Raw genomic sequence first — 23,484 nt, forward strand, 5'->3', positions numbered from 1 at the left:
TTGGGACAAAGCCACCGAGTTCCTGGGCTATTCAAAGGGAAGTGAGCCTGAAAGCCTAGATAAATGGACAGAGGAATTTCTATGAAAGGGAAACCACCGAGGAGGAATTCAATCCATCCTAGAAGTCACCTATAGCTTTGTGAGTCTGCAATGTCACAAGAATAGATAAAGGTTTGTCCTCTCAGCTGTGCCACTCTGGAGGGACATAACGGGTGCCACTGGAACAGCGGGAAGCAGGTTTTAGGCAGAGGCCTTTCTAGGTCACTTGGGACAGCTGCTCTATTCTCAGCCCTACCCTTCCTTTTCTGGCTGTTTTGTTATTTGGGGGATGAAAGGGAAAAAAAAAAAACATGAAAGTCACAAAAGATAGAGGCCAGGTTAAATGCTTTCCTTTTTCCTTCTATCTTTACATAACTGAAACTCAGACTTTTTTTTTTTTTTCTCTTAAGGTTTGGAAGATAGGATTCATGCTATAAGTGACAGTGTCCCTCATGCATGTAATACAAAAATTTATATTCATACAGCCCAATACAAATCTTTAAGGAAATTGTCACTTATTCAAAGATTTCCTTTGGAATGATTCTGTTCAATAAAATGACTCCAAAGGAAATTCAGTATTTTGCTTATGTTTCAGCAGTTAGCAATGCTCATCTAAATGCTTCAGTGTGGATGCCAAATGAGGAGTGCAATATAAACTAGGGAGCACAGCAGTATGCCGCTTTTTGGGAAGTACTTGCTGTAACACTCCAGTGCTGAAATAAATATAATTGAAAGAGAAATTATGTTAGCTATATATGAAAAGCAGAGTATAAAACTTTCACCATGGCTGTGAATCACAATTCAGCAAGATACCTTGCTTCCTGGGTTCACAAAGAGAAGTGTTAGGAAATGCCAAACCACATGCATTTTCTTTCTACATGAAGACTGTCAGGCTCACGCTTGGCTAATCACCAAGGAAACTGAAATCCGAAGGTGAAAGAGCTCCACGGAAACAACTCTCTCCACCATCACTGACTTTAATTCCCCGAATTGAAAGCAAGAGCAGCTGGCTTGTTTGACCTCTATAAAGAAGGGGCTGTGGTGTGCCAGAGCTGGGACTCAGTGTGTTCTGTCTGCCTGCAGTCTCAGCCCCTCCGGGTAACCGGCACATAGCAAGAGGGTGGTGTGAGGTGGTGGGATATGTGCTAAATGGATCACCAACTATGTGTCTAATAATACCTCAGTGTTTCTGAAAATGTGCCTCACAGGTTACCGATAGGAGAGCATTTTCTGGTGCTTAATAAACATGCACGTACTTTATACCTCACCCAGACCTCTTTAATCATCATTTATAGGACTGGAGCCAAGGAACCTGCATTTTTAATATGTTCCCCAGTGGATTCTGGTGCACACTCAAGTTTCAGAATCACGGCTCCAGGTACTAGTGATTTACGAAGCTCTGTGAATTTTGTCCTCCTATGTAATGCTGGCAGGGAATAAGGGAGCCCAGGGACAGAGTTTGCTAAGGATAAACGCTTTCTGGGCATTTTAGGTACAAAACAACTATTAGAGCAGATATTGACATACTTTAAAATTGCTGATAAGTTTAAAATGAGACTACATTATGATTATACTCAGGCTAAACTTTTCTTCGGAGAGTTAGCATTTTGCAAACAGCTCTAGAGAATTTTCAAATACTTTTATCTAAGACCATAACAATAGAAGCCATTATTTTTCAAAAAACCCACATTGCCATATACAGTGCTGGAAGTTTGAGGAAAATAAAATGAATAAAAGTATGTTAGAGTAGAAGAGGCACTGGACCAAGAGTTATGAAGAAGAGTACTTTCCACCTATCAGCAAAAAACAAGACAAAACAAAAAAAACTTGTGGTACACAGCTGCGATCATTAACTGTGGGGGCATGAGTAGTCAGTTTCTCTGAACTCAGTTTCTTATTTGTCCAATTTAATGTGGAACTGGGACCAGTTCACACTAAAGTTTAATGACTTTATTAGCATAGCACATCAATAAAACGTATGTTTTAGGGGATGAGAACTGGCTATATGTGAACATAGTAAATGGGCATGAGTGGATACCAACTATGTAGATTTTCAAATTGCCTTTGCGGTGGCTGATAGCAAAAGTTAATAAATATAATCTTCACTGAATCCAGTATAGAAGACTGTTTGGAAAAAATCAAGGAAAACAGCTAGGACCGATCTTTTAAAAATATTTTATAAAATATAATGCATATGCATTTATAAAATTTGTAAAATACTAAAAATAATGAAATAAAATTTACCTCTAATTCCTTTTCCCAGAGATAGTCTATTTCCTTTCCTCCCTTTCTTCCTCCCACCCTTCTATCTATCTATCTATCTATCTATCTATCTATCTATCTATCTATCTATCTATCAATCATCCGTCTGTCTATCTATCTTTCTATCTAATCTATTTTTGTCTAAGCATGCACTTTCAAAAGAACTGGAGTCTGTTGCACACTGCTTAGTAATGCCTTTCCCTTTTCCACCATTTGCTCTCCAATGAATCCTGCCCTTGTCTGCTCCACGGTCTCTAACCTAGCCCTCCAGTTAGGGCTGCGGCTGGAGTGCTGGCAGAAGACTGTAGGGTTGCATGAGGATAGAAGCTTGGTAATTCCTTTCCACCCCAGCAAATGCTGAATCTCCTCCCTGACTCCATAGCCCACTCTTCATGGCCTCAGTTTTTCCAGGGCAGGCTGCCGTGGTTCAGGTTCCTACCAGCTGTCCTTAGCTCCTGGTCCAATAGTACCATGTCCTCCCTTCCTCTTTCCAGCCCTAGAGGAGGTGGCTGCTTCCACTGGGGACACATCTCTGGATCATCTCACTATCCCCTGTCTGTCTCCTCAACTTGTTCTGCATAACCTATTTCCTGTAATATTCTTGAAAATTTGGCACTGTTTCTTTTTCAGGCTAGTTCCTGACCAACTTCCACCCTTCCCAGTTTCTTCTTTTGTCTACTCCTGCCTTGGTGCTGACCGCTCAGATGCTTCTCTCTGCTCTGCAGCTCGCAAATGAACATGGATAGATGCTGTGTTCATCACTGTTCGAGACACCTGAAGAAAGATAACAAAGCTCTGGAAGATATAAAGGAAAGCAGAGAGAATGACACAGGGACCATAAGGGCTGATGGATGAAGACAGACAAAGTGATAAGAACTATTCATTCTAGAAAGACTGAGTGTGAAAGGAGATACCATCTAAGCCTATGAAATGAATCATGTGGAGAGAGCAGAATGGATCTCAGCACACTGGCAGGGATTCACGGCCTTACAGGTTAGAGAAAGAAGAAATGGAAACAATAGAGCGTTGCACTCCAGGCTAGAAGCATAAATATTACAACTCTTCAATTCTTCATTCAGGCCAGAATCAGGAAACAGAAAAAGTGCCTGAGTGGCAAAACCATGGTGTTATTGTCTTAGGAGAGCTTTTGTGGCCTCATTTACATTCACTATTTAGACTTCACATTCCTTAATTTTCCTTCCCTCTTACTCTTACCTAGCTAAGAGATTATCCATTAAGATTTCCAGATCAAACACTACATCAGAATGAGAAGCACGTACACTCTACATTGTAAAGCAATATGCTAAGGACAAACCAAACCAAATCAAACAGCTAATGCTACTATCACATAATTAATGTATTTCTGATATGCAAATCTGTATTTCCATGTGGTTGAAGTGCTAAAAGTTAAAGTTTCTCTAACAAAACCACTTTCAATGACGATATAGGCATTTCAGAATATCCTGGATTACAGTACCAGTAACTTACATGTGTTTCTGCAGTACTTATATTTGATTTATGTATGTGTCTATCTATCTGTCTGTCTGTCTGTCTATCTATCTATCATCTATCTATCTATCATGTATCTCCTTCTATCTATCCATCATCCGTCCATCATCCATCCATCCATCCATCCACTGCACTTGGGTTCTCTAAGTCTCCATCGATGGGTCTATTGATCTATTGCTGTCATATCAATTTGAGTACATACACAATAGTGACTGCTGTATAGAGCATGCAAGTTTGGCTATAATTGCTTTTACATAATTTCTTCCCTCATCCCCTAAGCCAAGAGGTAGGAAGCTTCATGGGAAACTTTCTTCACCTTGACATTGTCCTACTAGTTGGGGAGGCATTGCAAACTGGGGTTTGACCCCACTAAGAAGCACGAGAGCAGGAATGGGCAGGACAATGGAGAAAAGAAACAGCCCCTGCTGCAGGGGGATGGGCTGTTCTGTGCCAGCTCTTAAAAGTGGAGGCACAGAATATATTGTTTTTGATGAACTACAAAGGATACAGGTATGCGACCTCATTTGGTTCATAAGCCAAATCTATGTTACATCCTGCCCAAGAGGACATGTGGGGATTGGGAATATGGAGGCCAGGAAAGAGAGCCTGTGTGGAATCAATACCAGAAACCAGGGCCTTGGGGAAGCAGCCAGTCAAGAAAATCAGCATTGCTTAGGTCATGGGAAGGGCGTCAAAGTTTCCCAGAGGAGGAGTGTGTTAGGGACACGTGAAAGCACTCGGGTGAGAGTTAGCCCTGAACATTGAAAGGCACAGTGTGCATGAAACCATACTGTGACAATACAAGTCAGCACAAGAAAAGGAAAAAAAACAGGACACCCCAAGCTCCTGTACAGTGCCTCCTCTGTGGTTGATGCATGAGGGGACTTAATTTCAGTTACGTGTGTCATTCTGATTATTATATAGTACTAGAAGTTCTTGATTACTGAATTGAGACTGTGAGTTCCTATGAAGGCAAATAAAGAACTTTCTATTACTGGAAAAATATCACTGGAGCTGCCTGAGTTTTCATGTGGTTACAAGAAAAGGACTGTCCCTGCTGAATATATTTTAAAAAGTAGTGTAAGCCAGAAGTAAAATTGAATCCTGATCACATCCGCCAAGTTGTGCATGTTCATCTACCAGGTACATGAAGAACAAGAGTGTTAAAATGATCTGGAAAATCTGATTTTTTTAAGGAGAGAGCAAAATTCATTCTTCTACCAAGGAGAGGTAAGCTAAAAGGTAAACATCTTTAAAAGAAAGGTTTATGAACAATTGATAAAGAGAGCAGTAATTAGTGCTACTAGTTTAGGTCTATTATTAACAGGTTGAATGAGAATAATCACATTTAATTTTGAATAGTGTTATCAGAGAAGCACTAAGATAAATGAAATAGTTGTAGTTAGTATGCCTTTAAGTAAAAATATCCATTCAGTCCTTTATTTATGATTACTACTTATTCCCTCATTTAGTGTTAGGAGACTATCTACTAAAGTAACCTGAGGGAGTAAGGAGGGTGATGTGAACTAGAGTACTGGAATAAGAAAGGAAGTTTTTAGATTCAGGAGATAACTAGGGGAGAGAGTACCTTGTGTTTGGTAATGAATTGGGTTTCTGATTTTACCAATGTTTGTAAACTGAGGCCAATATGGAAAATCAGTTTTATTTATTTATTTACTTTTTGAAGTGAGTTGAGAGGGGTTCGGGAGGTGGCTAAAGAGTTTAGTTTAGTTTAGCTTTTGGATCTGTTACATTTAAGATGCCACCCAAGTAGAAATATTAAAAACTAGATATACAGGTATGAAACCCACAGGAGAAATAGTTCAATAGGAGAACTGGGAGTCATCCTATAGATAAAACTGAATCAGGACTGTAGGTAAACTCCTAGGAAAAGACATAAAACATGACTCTGTGAAACATCACTATTTGTGAAATCAAAATGCACTTATCAGTCAAATTTATAATTCCTCTTTCCACAATGGTATTTACATAATGCAAAATATAATCCCTAGAAACGAAGTGCTCCGGATTAACAGATGATAAAAATGCAAAACTTCTGAGATACACTGTAGAATACAAGTATATCGCATCAGAACATATGTAAAGACTGAATTTTAGCAAATAAAAAAAAGATCATTTTCAGCGAATACAAATGGGTCTGATAATTTTTCATGCCTGGTTCCATCTTTCTATCTGAGTTTTGTTGAAAAGAGTCTTGATTTCATGCGTAGTAGTAAATCGATCTCTCTATAGCATCAATATTTATAAGCAGAAGCTTCTATTTTTTACTTTTCCATTAAGTGATCTTATCTAATAGTTTTATTTGTTTTCATTCTGATTCACTTTAAGTTGATAAACACTAATAAAAAAAGATATTAGGAACACGTAGTATTATTGTTAAAAGTCTTTATCTAGATATCTGGAATATAAATGTGGACATTGCATTGAAATTGACACATCTGAAATTTACAAATAGGCCTCATTGGTTCCTTTTAAAGAAAAACAAAACAATCAACTAACAAAAAGATATAAATATTCTAGGAAATCTAAAGTTCCTTGTTTATACATTTCTGTCAGCCCATGAAGAGAACAGATTAAATCTATGAAAAAAGAGTAAGATTCTCTAAACGAGAGCCTGCCTTTTCTCTTCCTAACCAAACCCTGGGTAAGGACACATTTATCAAATCTCCTACAAAAATGAATGCCAAAGGTGAAATTGATTTAAGTAACAAATTAGTGAAGTTAATTTTTACTTTTCTAAAGTTCTGCCCAAGAGGTGAACAAATAGAGATGTAAATTAAGCTCTCTGTGTGGGTCCAAATATCCTTGTCAAATAACCTTAACAGTATCAGTTTGGCTTCCACCAGACAGATTTCATTGTTATGTCTGGGGATTCTGCCTGGAGAAAAGAAAGAGAAATAAATGGAAGCCTCCCTATTGATTAGTCCGGCTCCTTTTTCTTTTGATTTAAAGGTTCACTTTCAGAGTCCTCTTGGGCACACTGTGTCTCCCATAAATTTCGGGTGCTGAAGGCCAGTTGACGAGCTACCGAAGGTATCCCTGAGACAGGTAGAATTGGGAAATTAAACAGGCCACGATTTCCCTTGCATACATGTTTTGTAAATATGTCTAAGGACAAAGAGGCTGGCTTTTACCAGTATGTCACCTAGAATGTACTACAGTACCAATGGGATAAAGATCTCTATTTTTCAGAGATCTGGGTAACAGCATAAATCTAAACCAATACATTCCAAACTTAATTTATTTAACAATCGGGGTAGATCCTTTCCAAGAAGGCAAAAATAAAATCTGGTATGTTATAGATTGGCCACAAATCAGTAACATCATTCTTTTCCTCACACCACTTCTATCAGCAACATTTTAGTAATACAGTTCCCATAAAGGCCTGTGGAAAGACATGAACAATACAGGGATTACAACTGCATCACAGAGATGTGGTTTAGAAAGATGGAAAAGGAATCCTGATGAACACAATCAAAATATACCCATGGAAAGACAGATCTACAAGCATATTATATAAGGGGGCTATTCTGTCATAAAATTACATCTCAGATAATGTATATAAATTGCAGACAATGCTTTAATTGTCTTCAGGCAAATAATATTGAAAGGATCTTTCAAAATCTGCAGAAAAATTGCACGCACCTGTATGTTCGATTAAATATTAGTCATAAAGCTAAATGGTAAAGAACATAATTTTTTACAAGAATCTCTTTAATCAGGGTAGAAGTTCTTATCATTAAAACACTCTGTATATTCAGCGAAAAACAGAATGTCACATTAACATAAGTGAAAACATTGACCTAAATGTTTTCTCTTTGAATATAGTTTCTATAGACAGAGAAGTATCTCAAGTTTTTGTGCTTATCTTCTGCTAAAGTCTTTCAAGTGTGATAGGAAAAGCAAGGAAATATGATAATATAATTGGTGGTTACATCTTCCCTATCATCTGGTGAAATGACATTAATAACATTGTGAAAAACAAAAATAAATATTCTAACATGATTTAGAAAACATTGTTTTATGCAATGTGAGCATATTTACAATATACAAGGAATTAACAAATATACAGTTTTTAACTAATCAAGGACATTTTACTACTAATATAATGTGAGCAAGTCAACTGGGTCCCTAGTATTCTCCCTGTGAGCATACTGACAGTTGATTAGATCTCCGAAATTTTTTCTGCTCTTCGACATCTGTGATTGATGAGTTCCAATTTTGCTCAGTGTGGTAGCATTCCTGCATTGAAACCTATTGTTAGTGAGATATGACTCACCTATTTGATTCAACTTCTCAAAATAATCGGACTTGTATTTATTGTTTGCTCACTTAACCTTCAGAACAAGTTTATGAGGTTCATAGTTATATTCTCCTTAATTAAAAACTTCATGTATATGTCAACTGAGAGCCAGTGTCTTCCTCAAAGTCCTAGTACTAGAACCCCCTCTCCCCGCCCCCGTATCTGAGTGTATCTTCTCTTTCTACTACCTAAAAAGGATTCTATGGCTATAGACAATAAACACTTTAAAAACTTCACCACATACCATGGTGGAAAGAGAAAAGCATATGGGACTTGAGGAAAATGAGACATGGTATTTTTGTCCTACTCGGCTGTAGTGGGTTGCACAACCTCCCCCCAAAATTCATGTCCATCCAGAACCACAGAACATGACCTTATTTAGAAATAAGATCTTTTCAGAAATAATTAAGATGAGGTCAACTTGGGACAGTGGACCTTAAATCCTATGATTGGTATCCTTAAAGAAGAGGAGAGGACACACATAGAGAGAAGAGCATGTGAAGATGGAGGCAGAGACTGGGGTGCTCTGTGTAAGCCAAGGAATGCCAATGGCTGGCAGCCACCAGAAGCTAGAAGAGTGGCAGGGAACAGAGTCCTCTCAGAGCCTGCAGAAGGAAACAACCCAGCTGACAACTGATCTTGGATTCTGACCTCCAAAACTGTGAGGGACTAAATTTCTGCTGTTGTAAGAGACCCAGTGTGGGGGACTTTGTTATGGTACCCTCAGAGGACTCATACGTAGCTGTACAACCTTTGGTGAATCACCCAACTTCACCAAGGCTTATGTAACTAAAAAACTGATATAGTAACATTTATATACAAGGTGATGATGAGAATGTCTCAGAAGCAATTTGTAAACTAAAAAAAAAATGCTACGAGAGCATCAGACATTACTGATCAGAGAGGGCAGAGATCAATGAAATTTGGATTAGGTCAAGAAGTTGATCCTTGGAAAGATGGATAAAATTTGGAAAGAAAGAGGGCATTCCAGGTAAGAAAAAAAGCACACGAGAAAAATAGCGATAGAGAAATACAGGGATCACTTTCAAATGAATCAAGTGTGGTAAAGAAATTTTATAATGGGATGAGTGAAAACTACTCACTTCTCTTGTAATCTGTAAATGCTGAACCAATGAATGCTTGTATTAGTTTCCTAGGGCTGCTTAACAAGTGACCACAAACTGAGCGCCTCAAAACAAGGCAAATTCATTATCTCACAGTTGTGGAGGCCAGCCTCTGAAATCTGACATCCCTACTATTCTGGAGGCTACAGAGATGTTCCATCCTTGTTTCTTCAATCTTTTGATGACTCCAGATATTCTTGGCCTGTGGCTGCATCACTCCAGTATCTTCCTCTATGGCCACATGGCCTCCTTTTCTCTCTTATAAAGATGCATATCATTGGACTTATAGCTAACCCAAATAACCCAGGATGATCTCCTCATCTCAGGACCCTTAACTACTTATGCAAAGACCCTTTTTCCAAATGAGATTCCATTCACAGGTTTTAGGGATGAGCATGTGAACATATCTTTTTTGGAGGAGGGGCACCATTCAACCCACTGCAATACTATGTATTTAGGGAGAGAAAGAGGATGAAACACAGATGCATCATCATCTTAGTTAAGAACAATATCATCAACTTGATTTACGTAAACCATCAAAGCCAATCATAGAATGGGACCTTTATCTATAAACAGCTTTCCGACAAAGACCTTATAAGCAGACAGCAAAAAGAGTCAGATATGTGTTATACATTTTACAACTTTTAATGCTGACCTATATTTTCATTAATTTAATTTTTATTACTTCAGTTTGCCTTACTATCTCCTAATCTATTCCCCTTTCTCACGTTAACATTTAGGAACTTCAAAATACTATTCCCGATTAGAGTTAGTTCAGAATCACCTTCATGGAAATTAAACTTTCCTAAGAGCGCATGTCTTTTACCAAATAATAATTCTTCTTTTCTTTGAGATTCTTAATTTTAAAAGTCAATAAAATTAGACACACTTCTGAATTTAATGCTTATCCATCATTTATATATCACCAGTATGTTTAAGAGCAATTCCTAAAAGAGCTAATCCCTTATATAATTTAAAACTTGCTAAAACAAATAACAACAACAAAACACAACTCACAGCCTTCTTTAATGCAGATTCATGTTCATTAATGAGACCCTGTTAATATTTCATGCACCGTCTCTTCCCATTTAGTTGAAAATATTTCTGTAATGGAGATTAGAAAATACACCATGCTCCTATGAGTAATGAAAAATTCAGATGTGTTTAGGGAAGATCTTCAGCTATAATGCAAATAATGTTGCTTAAACATTTTTAAAAGGGCCTCTGAGCCTCTGCTCCAAACAAGATTTAGAAGCATGGGAGGGTCCTATAGTCAGAGCAGGATGGGCGGGTCCATCCTGGTGGGCTGGATGTCAATATCATCACCAGTAGTAATGATTATCCCTCCGATGAGATGCATTGAGTTTTCACTAACAAAACCAGATAAACCAGTCACAGAGGAGCAAGTAGTGATAAGAGAGATTCTAGCTCATCCATCTGGCCAAAGAAGCTACAAACCAGCCCAAGAACCCCGGAGCCATCATACTCTTTTTTGGGATCAACTTTATCATCAAAGAGCTATTCAGAAATACTCAACCTACTTACTATCCAAAATAGACCCCACTTGCTTATTTTAAACCAATTAGCTCATTGCTACACCTCTTGATTTATAACACGCAGAATGTGCTGCTTTTCTTGAAAATGCAATAGCTCAAAATTTAAGTACCTGTACCTACATCTGATTATTAGAATGGCATATGTCTTGACATTGTGTCACAAATTACATATAATCTATACTGTAACATGTGAATGAGTCCTTAGGGAGTCCTTGGGCTAAAACTCATTAGTACATCTCAGTGAAATGAGTGATTTTTATAAAACCACACAACTGACTCCAATTATGGAAAATTCTGCTTAAAATATAAACGTGCTTTTACAGGAAAATTCATGATTCCACGGGGTTTTGGGCTGGTGGCAACTAATCAAACAGCTATCTCTGCTTTCCTTTATTGCTATTAGAACTCAGTTAAATACATTTATTCATTCAAACTATTCATCGTTTATTTCCCCCAAATTTGCTTAAAACAATTGAAATTGAAATTTCAGTAAGTGCTGAACTGCTGAATAATTTTTGAAATCAAACATAAAATAAATTATTATTCCAAAGCATGATCCCATTAAATTTTACACAACTAGCATTTACTGAATGAACATCTAATGCCTGTCCAAGATACAATAAAAACAGACTTACAAGATGTGTCAGGTATATAATGACTTAAAATAGCTCTTATGAATCCTATAGAAAAATCATTTTCCAAAATCATTAGTTATACCTTATTGTAATTGCTCAACTAAACCCTATGAACTCAATAAGTGTTTAATATAAAGAAAATGTAGATTTACAAAATCTGAATACAAGACTAAAATACTGTTATTATTATCAAGAATTTCTAAAGGCTAAATGGAAGAATTAGGAAAGATCACCAAGAGGAAAGATGTGTCATAAGATCATCTACACTCTTATATTCCCAATTACCATGTACCAATGAGAAATTTGGACAGTGAAGAAGGCTGTTAGGGGAAAACAAAAAAGATTGATTTGAAAAATGGTGTTGGAGGAGAGCTCCACACATACCCTGCACCACCAGAAAGAGGAACAAGTGAGTCCCAGAGCAAATTAAGCCTGAAACATTGCTGGAGGCAAAAATGACAAACTGAAGCTGTCCTACTTCAGCCACATCACGAGAAGGCAGGAGTCTTTCGAAAAGACAATACTGATGAGAAAGATAGATGGCAATAGGAAAAGAGGAAGAGCAAACATGAGATGGATCGATTCCATCAAAGAAACTATAAGCATGAGTCCACAGGAGCTGAGCAGGGCCGCTGAGAACAGGACATCGTAGATGTCACTCACTCACTCACTCACAGGGTCAACAGGATTCAGAGCAGACTCAATGGCATGTAACACACACGAATCTCTCAAATATAAAAGAATTAACTCCGGGAGAGTTATTGACTGTTACATAAAAAATCTTCCACTGAATTCCTCTCCACATCCATGAACTACTCAAGCCATCATATGACATCATTCTAATATAACTTCTCACAAAGTTATAACTGTTTTATCCAGATGCATTTCCTCTTGACCCCTCCTTCTCTTTCTCTAGGCTTTTTGATTTTTCTCTTTCCTACAAACATCTTTTCTCCATTTTCTCCATGTTCTTTTTGGGTGAAATGATCAAGATACACATTTTCAAAAGTATGATTGTGTTTCTAAAAACAACCAACCTCCTTCATCCCAGTGTCAACTATTGTCACCGTCCAATTGGGAATTCCATTAAAACCTCAAATTCGAAATGTGTAACACCAAATACTTTTCCTTCCAAACTGCCTCATTTTCCAGAATTTCCTCTCTTAATTGGCATAACATAACCATCCAGAAGGGTGAGAAACCTCAGTCTCATTTCAGTCTACGTCTCCTCTCTTGCTCTGCACCCCCAGTTAGTCTCGGTCCCCAGTCCCTCTTCCTTATAAATGCCTCCCCTGCATTTCACTGTTATTGCTCAAATGCAGTCCTTGCTGGAGGATTCCGCTAGTTGTGTTTCCTTTTTTCCCATTCCATCCTATAACATGTTTTTCCTCCACCCTGTCTGAAACACTTCATCCCCTACCCTGTCTGAAAACATCTGGTGGGTTAAGTGCCAAATGGTGGGAAATACCTGAGGGCTACAAATTCAATGTAGAAGACATTAACTATAGATGGGAGCAGGACTGAAGATAAGTGAGACATGGTTTTAAGTATTACAAGATGGATACACTTTGACTTTGTGAAGAAAACAAGAAGGATATTTCAAGCTTGAACATGAGGCAGATTAAGGGAGGTGATGCAGGAAAACAATGAGTGGGTTAGAAAAAATAACCTGAACTGAAGTTTTGTATAGGGGAAGTGTAACAGATGAATAAAGCCAAATAACAAACAAACAAACAAACAAACAAATAAAGAAGATAGGCATCAGCTTGAAGAAGCCTAATGGGAGTTCGTAAGCCTAAGGAGTGTGATATTTTTTAGACAGGTAAGAATGCTTCATTGAAGATTTTAAAGAAGCATGCTTTACAAAGCTGGTTAGGAAATCTAGAGAGATCTGAGAGTAGCTTCCTGTTTTAGGTTAGCATACTTTACGAAAAATAATTTAATACCAAAACCTATATTAAGGGTAAGTATATTCAGATGTTCGATGTGTGTTTGGATTACAAAAATGTCCCAAAGTTCACAGCAGAGCTCTTTGTATAAAACGCAGGTCTCTTTTGCTCATACTATGTTATAATTCTCAAAACATTACAAGAAGGATTGTCCTGCATGCTTCATCACCCACATTCTAAAGATGCTAAGTCCTTATCAGGTTCAAGAAAATAGCTTAGAAAAGCAAAATTGTATGGGCTGTTCACCCAACTTTCATTTATCAAAGTAATAAACTCTAAAATACCAAAAACTTTAAAGCTTATCCTTACAACCTTTGGTCCATAACTGCATATAATAAACCACACTACCAACTATTAACTTACCCTTCCTGCGTAGTGCATAATAGTGAACGCTGTGCCTTGATCTTTGAGTGCGACATTTCCATTCCCATCTTTCATGGGGGAATACACTGCATTTGTATTTGAAGATTCTAGGAGACTTTGTAGCTTTTTGGGCAGATTTGGTTCCACTGACCAAATCATTTCACTTTCTTCATCCAATAAAGAGAGAAATCCAGATGGCTTCTGAAAGTGAAGAGGAAAGAATTATTTCCTTTCATTACTCAATTTATTGTTTTTGTTATTGTTCATGCATGCTCATTTAGATTTTCATTATTTCATATAAAGCACTCAGAAAATGAATGTCTTTACTTTTAATACACATCTATTTTTACTCACTGTTGTATGCTCACCACTTAGCCAAAACTCTGACGTAATGTCGTCCCTCAAAAGTATTTACCGATTAGAGAAATGAATAAATGCAAGAGTGTATTTTAATGTCAGTAAAATACTGGTGTTATTAAAATGCATAGTCTCATCTCAATAAGAAAATAAAATTTCCGACTACAGGAAAGTTGTCCTTTTTTTTGACCTATATGACCCAATCAAAAACTTCATACTTATAGTGGAACAAGTAACTTATCAAAAAACAAAACCTACAGTGATGTTAAGTCTTAAAAATTGTGACAGAATTTCAGTCAGCAGGAAGTAGACGTAACTCTATGATAGTCCAATATTTAAACTTGGAAAAAAAAGAGTTTCAAGTAATAATTTTGTACAACTCAAATTAATATAAGCAAGGAAAATAAAGTCATATAGGAGGCAACAATTTAAAATTAACGCCATGTGAAGGAAAATGCTGCTTAAAGAACTTCCCAGCCTCTGAGCCTGTACTCCCCCTGACAGATAACACTGTGCTGCTCGTGTGCTTTACACACCAGTTGTATAATGTGTTACTGAGTGCTGTGCTGCTTATCTTTTCTTTTCTAGGCAAGAATTTCTGTTGACCTCTTTTCAAATAAAATACCTTATATTATTTATTACATTTTTCTGTCATATATCTTAATTCTTTACATCGAATCAGCATGTTTCTTGAAGGGCGAATACCATCAAAATAATTCTCAGAAAATGAAGAGATCTATGTGACCCATTACAGCAATTTCAGCTTGTATTTTGGCCCTACCACAAAAAGCCTTTCATGATGTCATTTATTTGACAGTAGAAAGTCATGTCTTTGCGTCATAAATAGTTTCGTAGTTTTGTTTTTCAGAGTCTCCCGCTCATAGTAAAGAAAATTCCAAGACTGTATACAGTTCTCTGAGAGCTGCAAAAGTTGAGATCGTCTGGGCACCACCCCACAGGGAACAAAGGTGGAAAGGACCAGCCATGGGAAGGACCTCCAACTGGTGGAGGCACACACGTCAGAGGGTACCCTTTTGGAGACATCTGGCAACCAGGAGGGCCATCTCTAGAATGAGGAAACAATAGCCTCCTGGGAAGGAAAGGGAAGAACCAATGAGGTGGAAAACGGCACTATGAAAGAATTGGAAATGCCTGCTAAAAGCAAGTTCATCCACCTCAGCGCATTACCTAGAAAGCCTGGAGAGACACTTCTTACCAACACAAAAAATATTTTTCAATAAGGAAATTTGAAGAAGAAAGTTCATTACAGGAAGTGTTAGCCCAGCAGGCAGTTCTGTATAATACAGCACAAGAATCTCCATGTGACCGAGACCTCATAAAAAGTCCCCAGGAAGAGCCCAGAGGTTGAGGGGGGGAAAAAAGGTCTATAAAGTGGATTGGGGAAAAGCCCTAAAAAACAAAAAAAACAGTCAATATAAGAGGTTTGCTGAGGGCTGGTCCTGTCTGGGACGTTTTAAAACCCAGAAATTCTTTATTTCAATCTACAGAAACCTATAAAGTAAATAAAATGTGATATTATAATACCAGAAGCCATTCTTTCATCTGTCGATTTGAGCTTGGTGTCATAGCATTTCTCCATAAGCTCTTACACTTATGTATATTCACATGCAAACATACACAAGCACATACAGATACACCTTGGAATGATAAGTGGAATGTTTAAAGGTTGTATAAAAGTATGTCCATATTTCAGGAGCAGTGACAGGCCTCCTCTCTGGAGGTGAGAGCTTTGTGTGTTTGATAAAGCCATTAATGGTCGGTAAATCATTGGCCTCTATTTTGATAAGGGAAGGGACTGATTCAAAAAGAGCTAAACCACTCTGCTCCAAAACCAAGATGATATTTTGCAAGGATGGGGTCATTTCCTACCAACAAGATATTTTGTTAAAAAATTATAATTTGTACTGTCTCCAAAAATTGTAAAGTTCATACTGTGTTTCCCCGAAGATAAGACCTAGTTGTGCTATCAGCTCTAATGCGTCTTTTGGAGGAGAAATTAATACAAGACCCAGTCTTATTCTAATCTAATATAAGACTGGGTATAATATAATAATATAATATAATGCAATGCAATGCAATGCAATGCAATATAATAAATAATATAATACAATTCAATACCGGGTCTTATATTAATTTTTGCTCCAAAAAATGCATTAGAGCTGATGGTCCAGCTAGGTCTTATTTTCAAGGAAACATGGTAGATGTTGTATTTTCTGGATGTTTTGTATAAAGCCATGAAAAAATGGTGATAATTAACTTACAGACTGGGAAAACTTGCTGACATTTTTGAAGAAAACAGAAATGGAGAAGTCATAGAAAGGGATTAATGACCTTCAATTCCTTCAGAAATGAAGGCTTAGGAGAAATTGAATTGTTCTACTGTATGTGAAAGGTTATCATATGCAGTTTCACCATAACAACAAAAAATAATGATACTGAGAGTGTGACAAAGTACACTAGACATTTGGAGAATTTGGAAAGAATCTGGATTGACACTCTCCATTCAGGGACATAAGTCAAATATATGTTCATTGAAATATAAAAACGGCCTATGCCAAAATCACAAATGTTTATCAGTAGTGGAGGATTATGAGTTGCTAAAAAGGCAATAATAAGCTTGTTTTGTATTGTAGGACATATGCTTGCCTGGTTTATAGATCTACATATTTCACCCTATACTTGGTATGCCTTTTCGTTCCATTTTTTGGGTATCCAAGAGAAGTAGCAGCCATTTCCAACTCATACGGAAAGGGTCCTGCTATTGAAATGATCATTCCAAAGATGAAATCTCAAGAATAATAGCCAGATATGTGGAAATAACTTCATCCTGCTGACCACTATTTACCAGTCAAGAATACAGCAAAAGCAAGAATGAGGACGGTGGTGCTTGAACCTTTCCATATACAATTACGTATGTATTGCTGTCAGTTTGAAGGCATTTTTAAAAATCTTAAATAAATAAATTATGTACTACATGTGTCATGATGAGGAAGGGCTTTCTGGAGGAAGGAGGCTTCTTCTGTAATTAATAAAAAGAATGTTGCCAAGTTGGTAGCAAGAATGAGAGCATTTTACAATATTAGGAAAATGCATAAAATAATTTATGAGTCTATATTTATAGAAATAAAGAGTAGAAAATTAAACACAATGCTCTCCAATAGCTGAATATTATCAGTTTTAAACAATGCTCAAGGGTTTTACAGATATTATGGGTAAATCTACATAATGTCTTCCTATATTAGTAGCTAGGGATTGCTGTTGATATGAAAAAAAATTTGTTTATATGATAGAGATAGTGATGTAAAGATTCTTGCATTATACTTATACAAAGATACGTATAAACACCTGCAGATACTCTAAGATTACATGTATGCATAAGTATTTTTTCTTCCAATTCTTCCATACTTAAATGTAGAAACTTTGAAGACAAATAATAATAAAAAAAGGATTCTGTTGAATTTATTTTAGGATTTTGTTAGTCTTAGATATTATGTTATTAAAATACTAATTTTATACATTGGGCATTTGTAACTCTTTTTTTTGTACACTGGGCATTTGGACATTTGTAACTCCAAAAGGAGAGTTTTAGCAACATACTCAATGCTGAATATATTTATAATAAAATGATTTAAAATGTCTTGTCCTTTCAATGAATTGGTAATCCTTCAAATGTCCCTTCAGAAAAAGGTAATTTGTGTTCCTCAACTGACTTTGAAAGGTTATAAATATATTGCAGTCTCATATAGAAAGACATCTCAAATATAAGGCTCCTTGAAAGAAAATTATTTGTCACTAGTATATTTAAAGGCATGCATTCTGTAAAGTAACTAATTATATGAATACCTGGAAAAAAAAATCCAAAACTCCAGTCTGGTTACCAGGAGAATAAGCTGTTTCCATGGTAACCCCCTCTTGTACACATTCTGTTTGCTCCTGTAGAAAAAGCACTTCATTGATGTACTGGTGCATCTTCTCATTGGTCATGTTGACACAAAGCTATTGTGGGAGGAAAAGAAAACAATTTATAAGATAATATGACCATGTATATCCACTCTTACTACGACACATTTTCAGATTGGTGAAATACTGCCTCAAGAACGTTCCACACCCATTAATCTATCGAGATAAAGCATTACAGTATTGCCTGAGAACCCAAAGTTAAGGGTTTCACATGATATTGTTGACTTCATATGGTCTGGTTATTTAACATAAAGTATGCAGAAAAAAACAGGTATAATTACAACATTAACTTACAAATTTTGGGTCTAAAATACATTTGAGTATTTAAAAATTATTTCCCAAAGGAAATACTTGGTCTCTAGTCAACAAGTGAAGATAAAAGCTGGGTCAACCATGAGATCCCAGAAAAAGGAGAAGCATTTCTTGCCTCCTACTTTCTCTTGTACATACATGATGGGCAAGAGAACTGGGCTACTTTCAAAAAGAATAACTAGTCTAAGCATTCTATTGCAGAAAACTATTTCCTTTATCTGAATTTTTTTTTACATTCCTCCAACTGTCAATTTTTCTCTTCCCACAAGACATTCCCATCAGGATACAAATATGTCATTTCTTAACCTTAAATTTTTGATTTCTTAATCTTAAAAAATTATCTTAAAATATTTTTTAAAAAATAAAATAACCCAAGTCTAATAAAGTCTTACTTCCCTTCTAAGCTACACTCTGACTTTTTTGCTTTCTTTTATAACAAATAAATCTCAAAAGAGTTCTTAATTATCTCAAATTCCTCTCCTCCCCACTACTGAAACCACCCTAATAAAAGTTTGCCCCCATGGTGCTACCCAAATTGCTTTTGTGGAAGTCGCCAGTGATGTGTGCGTTTCTACATCCAAAGCGCAGTTCTCAGTGTTCCTTTTCCTTGACCGCCCAGAGATATTTGACAGTCGATTGCTCTGCTTTCCCAAAGCACTGCCTCACAGGGCTCCCGGGACATCACACTCCCTTGGCCTCCTATCTCTCTTCTTCTCTATCTCCTTCTCTGACTCCATCCTCGAGTGGTCCAGGGATCATTCCTTGGGACTGGGTCTTCTCTACCTGCACCCACTTCCTTCATACACTCAATCAGTCTCACAGATCATTATCTTTCCCATCTTCACCCTAACCATTGTGTTATACTAGGTAAAATTTTAAAATCACTTAGAAATATTTAGAATTCAATAACTCACTGAAATAATTAAAGATGAATAATTTATATAAATCAAAATAACTGATAAAAAGTTTTTAAAAGGAAATCAGATATCATTTGCAAAAGGAAAAATATCTGAGATTACATTTGATGTGAAATGTGCTACATTTATGAAGAAAATGCCAAAGCTTTTGTAAATCACACAAGACTGGCATGGACACTAGAGAAAACAAAGACCACCCTGGGTCCCTCTTTGATATGCACCCATATTCTTCTCCAAGTCTGGTGTCTTCTTATCACCTGCTAAGTAGGAGCTCCTCCAAGACATTCGTTTCCCTCTACTGGGAGCTCATGGCTTCTCTCTAGGACATATAAGAGCATCCCTCCCGCTGCAGCTTACAATCAGTGAGTCAAATCCCCTTCTCAAATGACCAAGACCAGGAAGGCTTTAATTTCCCATATGGTATCTGTGCCCGCCATAAGGGAGAGGCTAGTAATGAATTCATGAATTAAATAAGAGCCGTTTTTCTCACAGGTCCAGCTCTTTGGGAGGATGAGAGTTTATGGGACCCTAGGGACACGAAGTTTCAGCAGGAAATTTTTTTCAGGGAAGACACAAACATATCAGAGTGCTGATATGTTTGCACTCTTGGGATAACTGTCAGAAAAGAGAAGGAGCTTTTCCTGAGACTGGGATGCTTTGCCTTAAGTTCCATTCTTGCTAGGGCTAGAATTCTGTGAGTAGGTATAAAAAGTTCCACTGTCTTCAGAAAACACGGTGACTGGAGAATGGCAGGATTACAGGCACAGGGCTGCCTTGGCAGGAGTTAGAGAGCTGAAAATTGGAGGCTCTGATGACCTAATGCAGTCAAGTTATTTCAATGATGAACGTACATCAGTATTTCATTATTAATATGGTAGGTGGAGCCGAATTGATATACTTGAACTATACCAAATGAAATAGTTAAATAATATTAATAACTACATTCAAAATAAGACCTAAATAGCATATATTGACACCCCCAAGAGGTCAGAAAATGATGGACCAGGACTTCTTTCCAATAGTTTTTCTTATACCTCTGCTTCATAGTAAAAGGTGGTTTCTGTAAATTAAGTGATAAAGGAGTAGTATTCAATCTGTAGACTGAATAACTTCCCCTATTGTACTCTATTACAAAATAAGATCTAAGTTAAAGTAAAATAAAACATACCACATTTCTACTGTCTTGGAGGTCATTTTAAAACCTGAAAAAATTTGAGGGAATTTTCTTAAACTTGGAATCACTCTATGGATCATACTCTTCCTTCTACCCCTTCATCTACGACACCTGGAATTACTTGAATTTTCTCCCTTCTGTCTGACTTGGCCAGTAGTCAACTACCACTTTTCCTCTCTGCCCGCTGACAACTAGATTTCATGAGATTTACGCAAACATGGACGTTCTTTAGATTTACAGTTAAATGTTTCTTAAACTCGTACTTACTCTAATCAGTTCTCTAAATGTAAAACTATTAAACCTATAGTTATTTCAGTTACGAACATGCCATACAAAACAATTAAATTTCCTTGTTTGGTTATTAAGGCAAAAACAATTGAAAATGAATACAGACCAATAAATTCTGCACATTGTAGCTGGTAACGGGAGGGATGGAATTCATTGTTTAAATGTCATGAACAAATATTTACTTCCTTGTAACTGATACAGTCTAGCAAATTCATCCTATTATATTGTTCCGTCAGAATTAAGTGTTATCATTAGATCAATAACTGTGTTTATCTCCAGGGATGATTCCGAAAAGACAAATTATTTTCTATAAAACTGTGCAGCATCTGATCACAGTAGCATTCCCATTGTGAAAGGAAAACATTTAACTGTCAGTCTCATTTTAATCCAAAATGAAAAAAAAATAAATAAATAAAAGTTCAGAAAATTGTTGCTGGAGGAAAAAGAATGGACATTTTTAAAATGAGTTCACTTTGCTTGAAAAAATAACATTTTGATGTGTGCCCCCAATCCAATAATGTGTTAAACTCCTTTAATGCTAAAGCAGTTTTGTTTCTAAAGATTGATAAAGACTTAAAATGTGGGTAAAATCTTTATAGTAAATGTACAGAAAAAGAATGACTCCATCACAGGCTGGAACCATTGATAAAAGATTATCTTTGATTATATGATATGCACAATTGTAATATTTTAAACTTTGATATTAAAAAAAATACATGAATCATGGAAGAAAACAAAAAGAGATCCTATATTTCAGCAGTTTGATTTAAAAGTGGTTATGGAAAGTGTGCCCACATATATTTTAGGAAATAGATTGCTCCAGAAGTAAATGTTGAAGCCCTGAAAAATAAGGAGGTCTGTTACTGCATAAAACAATAAAAAGAAATCCAATAAAGGATTCCAAAATAAGGATATCAGTGGCTGATTGTCTATTGTACAAGAAATAGCCAAAGAATATGACATGACACTTATCTTTCCCCTCATTTTGAAATTCTCTAATTGAAATGACTTAGATAGATGTGGAAGTCTCAAACATGCTTAATATAATTCTCTTATCATTTTGCATTCAGAATAGACTGCAGGCCTGTAGCTACAAAAATTATTTTGGATGACAATCTAACTAAATCTTCTTGTTCTTGACTGTCTTATAGGCGACCGACCATCTTTGTATGTATACCTGGCTGTAGTGTTATGACTGACTTGATCATTAGTATAATTTAAAAAAAAGATATGTTAACTGGTTTTTGTTTAGTAATATTTTATTGAACTCAACTTTGACTTTATGGAATTGATCCACTGTTTTAGTCAAAATGGTGACAACAAGTGTGGAATGTGGATGAATCCACAGTAAATTAGAAAGAGCAAGAAGGGGTCAGAGTACCAGTCTTCTTTTTCTTCCTACCTCTCCCGCTGCCTGGGGAAGATCTAAAGAATCTGTCCACTTTTGGCTAACAGAAAAGGGCTTGGCCTGTGCTTTTGGATAGAGCATCTCAAGTTGTTACTTTCCTTGTCAAAATGATTCCTAAAACACACAGCTTTTCTATTGAGCTTCTAACATTTTTCAGCTGCATCATCGGATGGTGCTTTGTGACATGGGGTGATCCTTTCAATATATCAAACCTTTTATTGTACATCATGCTCCTCATATTCTGGAGAGGGAAACAAAGTAATTTATTAAGATCCCATAGGGAAAATTCCAGCGAGCTGTGTAAAACTGAGTAGACTGTGGAGTGATTTTTGACTTGTAGCTTTAATTACAGTGGTGCTTTCTGAGAGGAAAAATGTATTTGTAGTTCTAACAGAGGAGGGCAACACTGGCTGGCGGGTAAAGGAAATCACTGGGAGCATATGCAGCCCAAAAGAGAGCATGTTTCAAAATCATTCTGAAGTAATGTGTACATCATTTTTTTCCCCCCAAAACAATTTACCTTTCCCTATTCTATATTGTTGAAAGCATTCACTGTTTGCAGTGAAAGTTAAACTATGAACTTTGTACCTAAGTTAAAAAATATACCTAGGGAACTAATACAAACATATCATCCTATGTCAGATATTAAGTTGAAAACTGGAAAAATGCATCCCATCAACCAAATGGTGGCCAAAATCATGGCAGGAACCTGCTTATTCTTGATTTTTTTTTTCACCGAACTGTGTTATGTGTACATATGTGGGTGTGTGTCAAACACAATCAGAGAAAGATACAGTGAAAGATTCTTATAGGCAAATTAGTTTATGTATCTAGAAGCATAAATCTGCATCAATAATTGAGAATATCATTGACTTCAATGCAAAACAATCATTATTTTTGCTTCTTCACTCCATCCATCAGAATTGTGTTTGGGTTTCATTAAATTTCCAGGTATTACTGAGAGTCGACTTGACTGTGGGTGAAAGGTGAGTATTCATGGACGACAATGAACAATTATTCAGTATTGCTTAATTAGCATGCCCCATTCTCTGATTAAAACACATGCTTTGTACATAAAGTGCTGTTGCTAACTGCTTTAGTAATAAAAATTACACACCCTTTGAAAACACTTTTTAGTAACAGAACATTATTGCTTATCCAGATGGCCTATCATTTGTATTAATGACAAACTTAATTTCTTGAGTAAATTTTCACCAACTGTTCTCCCTTTATTACTCAGTGAAATATATCGGAAGCAAAAATATACATAATAGGGCATGACATAT

General features: G+C 36.5%; 1 protein-coding gene across 5 annotated transcripts in view; it reads right to left on the bottom strand.

Moving 5' to 3' along the window:
* The window catches only part of MYO16 (myosin XVI), a 562,776-nt gene that overhangs the window by 153,260 nt on the left and 386,032 nt on the right, over nucleotides 1-23,484 (bottom strand). For all 5 annotated transcript variants that reach the window (XM_081047109.1, XM_081047110.1, XM_081047111.1 and 2 more), the window contains 2 exons: nucleotides 17,983-18,135; nucleotides 13,762-13,962 (listed from right to left, as the gene is read on the bottom strand). In XM_081047109.1, coding sequence (XP_080903235.1) covers nucleotides 13,762-13,962; nucleotides 17,983-18,135 — 354 coding nt within the window. The remainder of the gene's footprint in view (nucleotides 1-13,761; nucleotides 13,963-17,982; nucleotides 18,136-23,484) is intronic.

Source organism: Rhinolophus hipposideros, assembly GCF_964194185.1.
Source record: "Rhinolophus hipposideros genome assembly, chromosome: 4".
Classification (NCBI taxonomy): Eukaryota; Metazoa; Chordata; class Mammalia; order Chiroptera; family Rhinolophidae; genus Rhinolophus; species Rhinolophus hipposideros.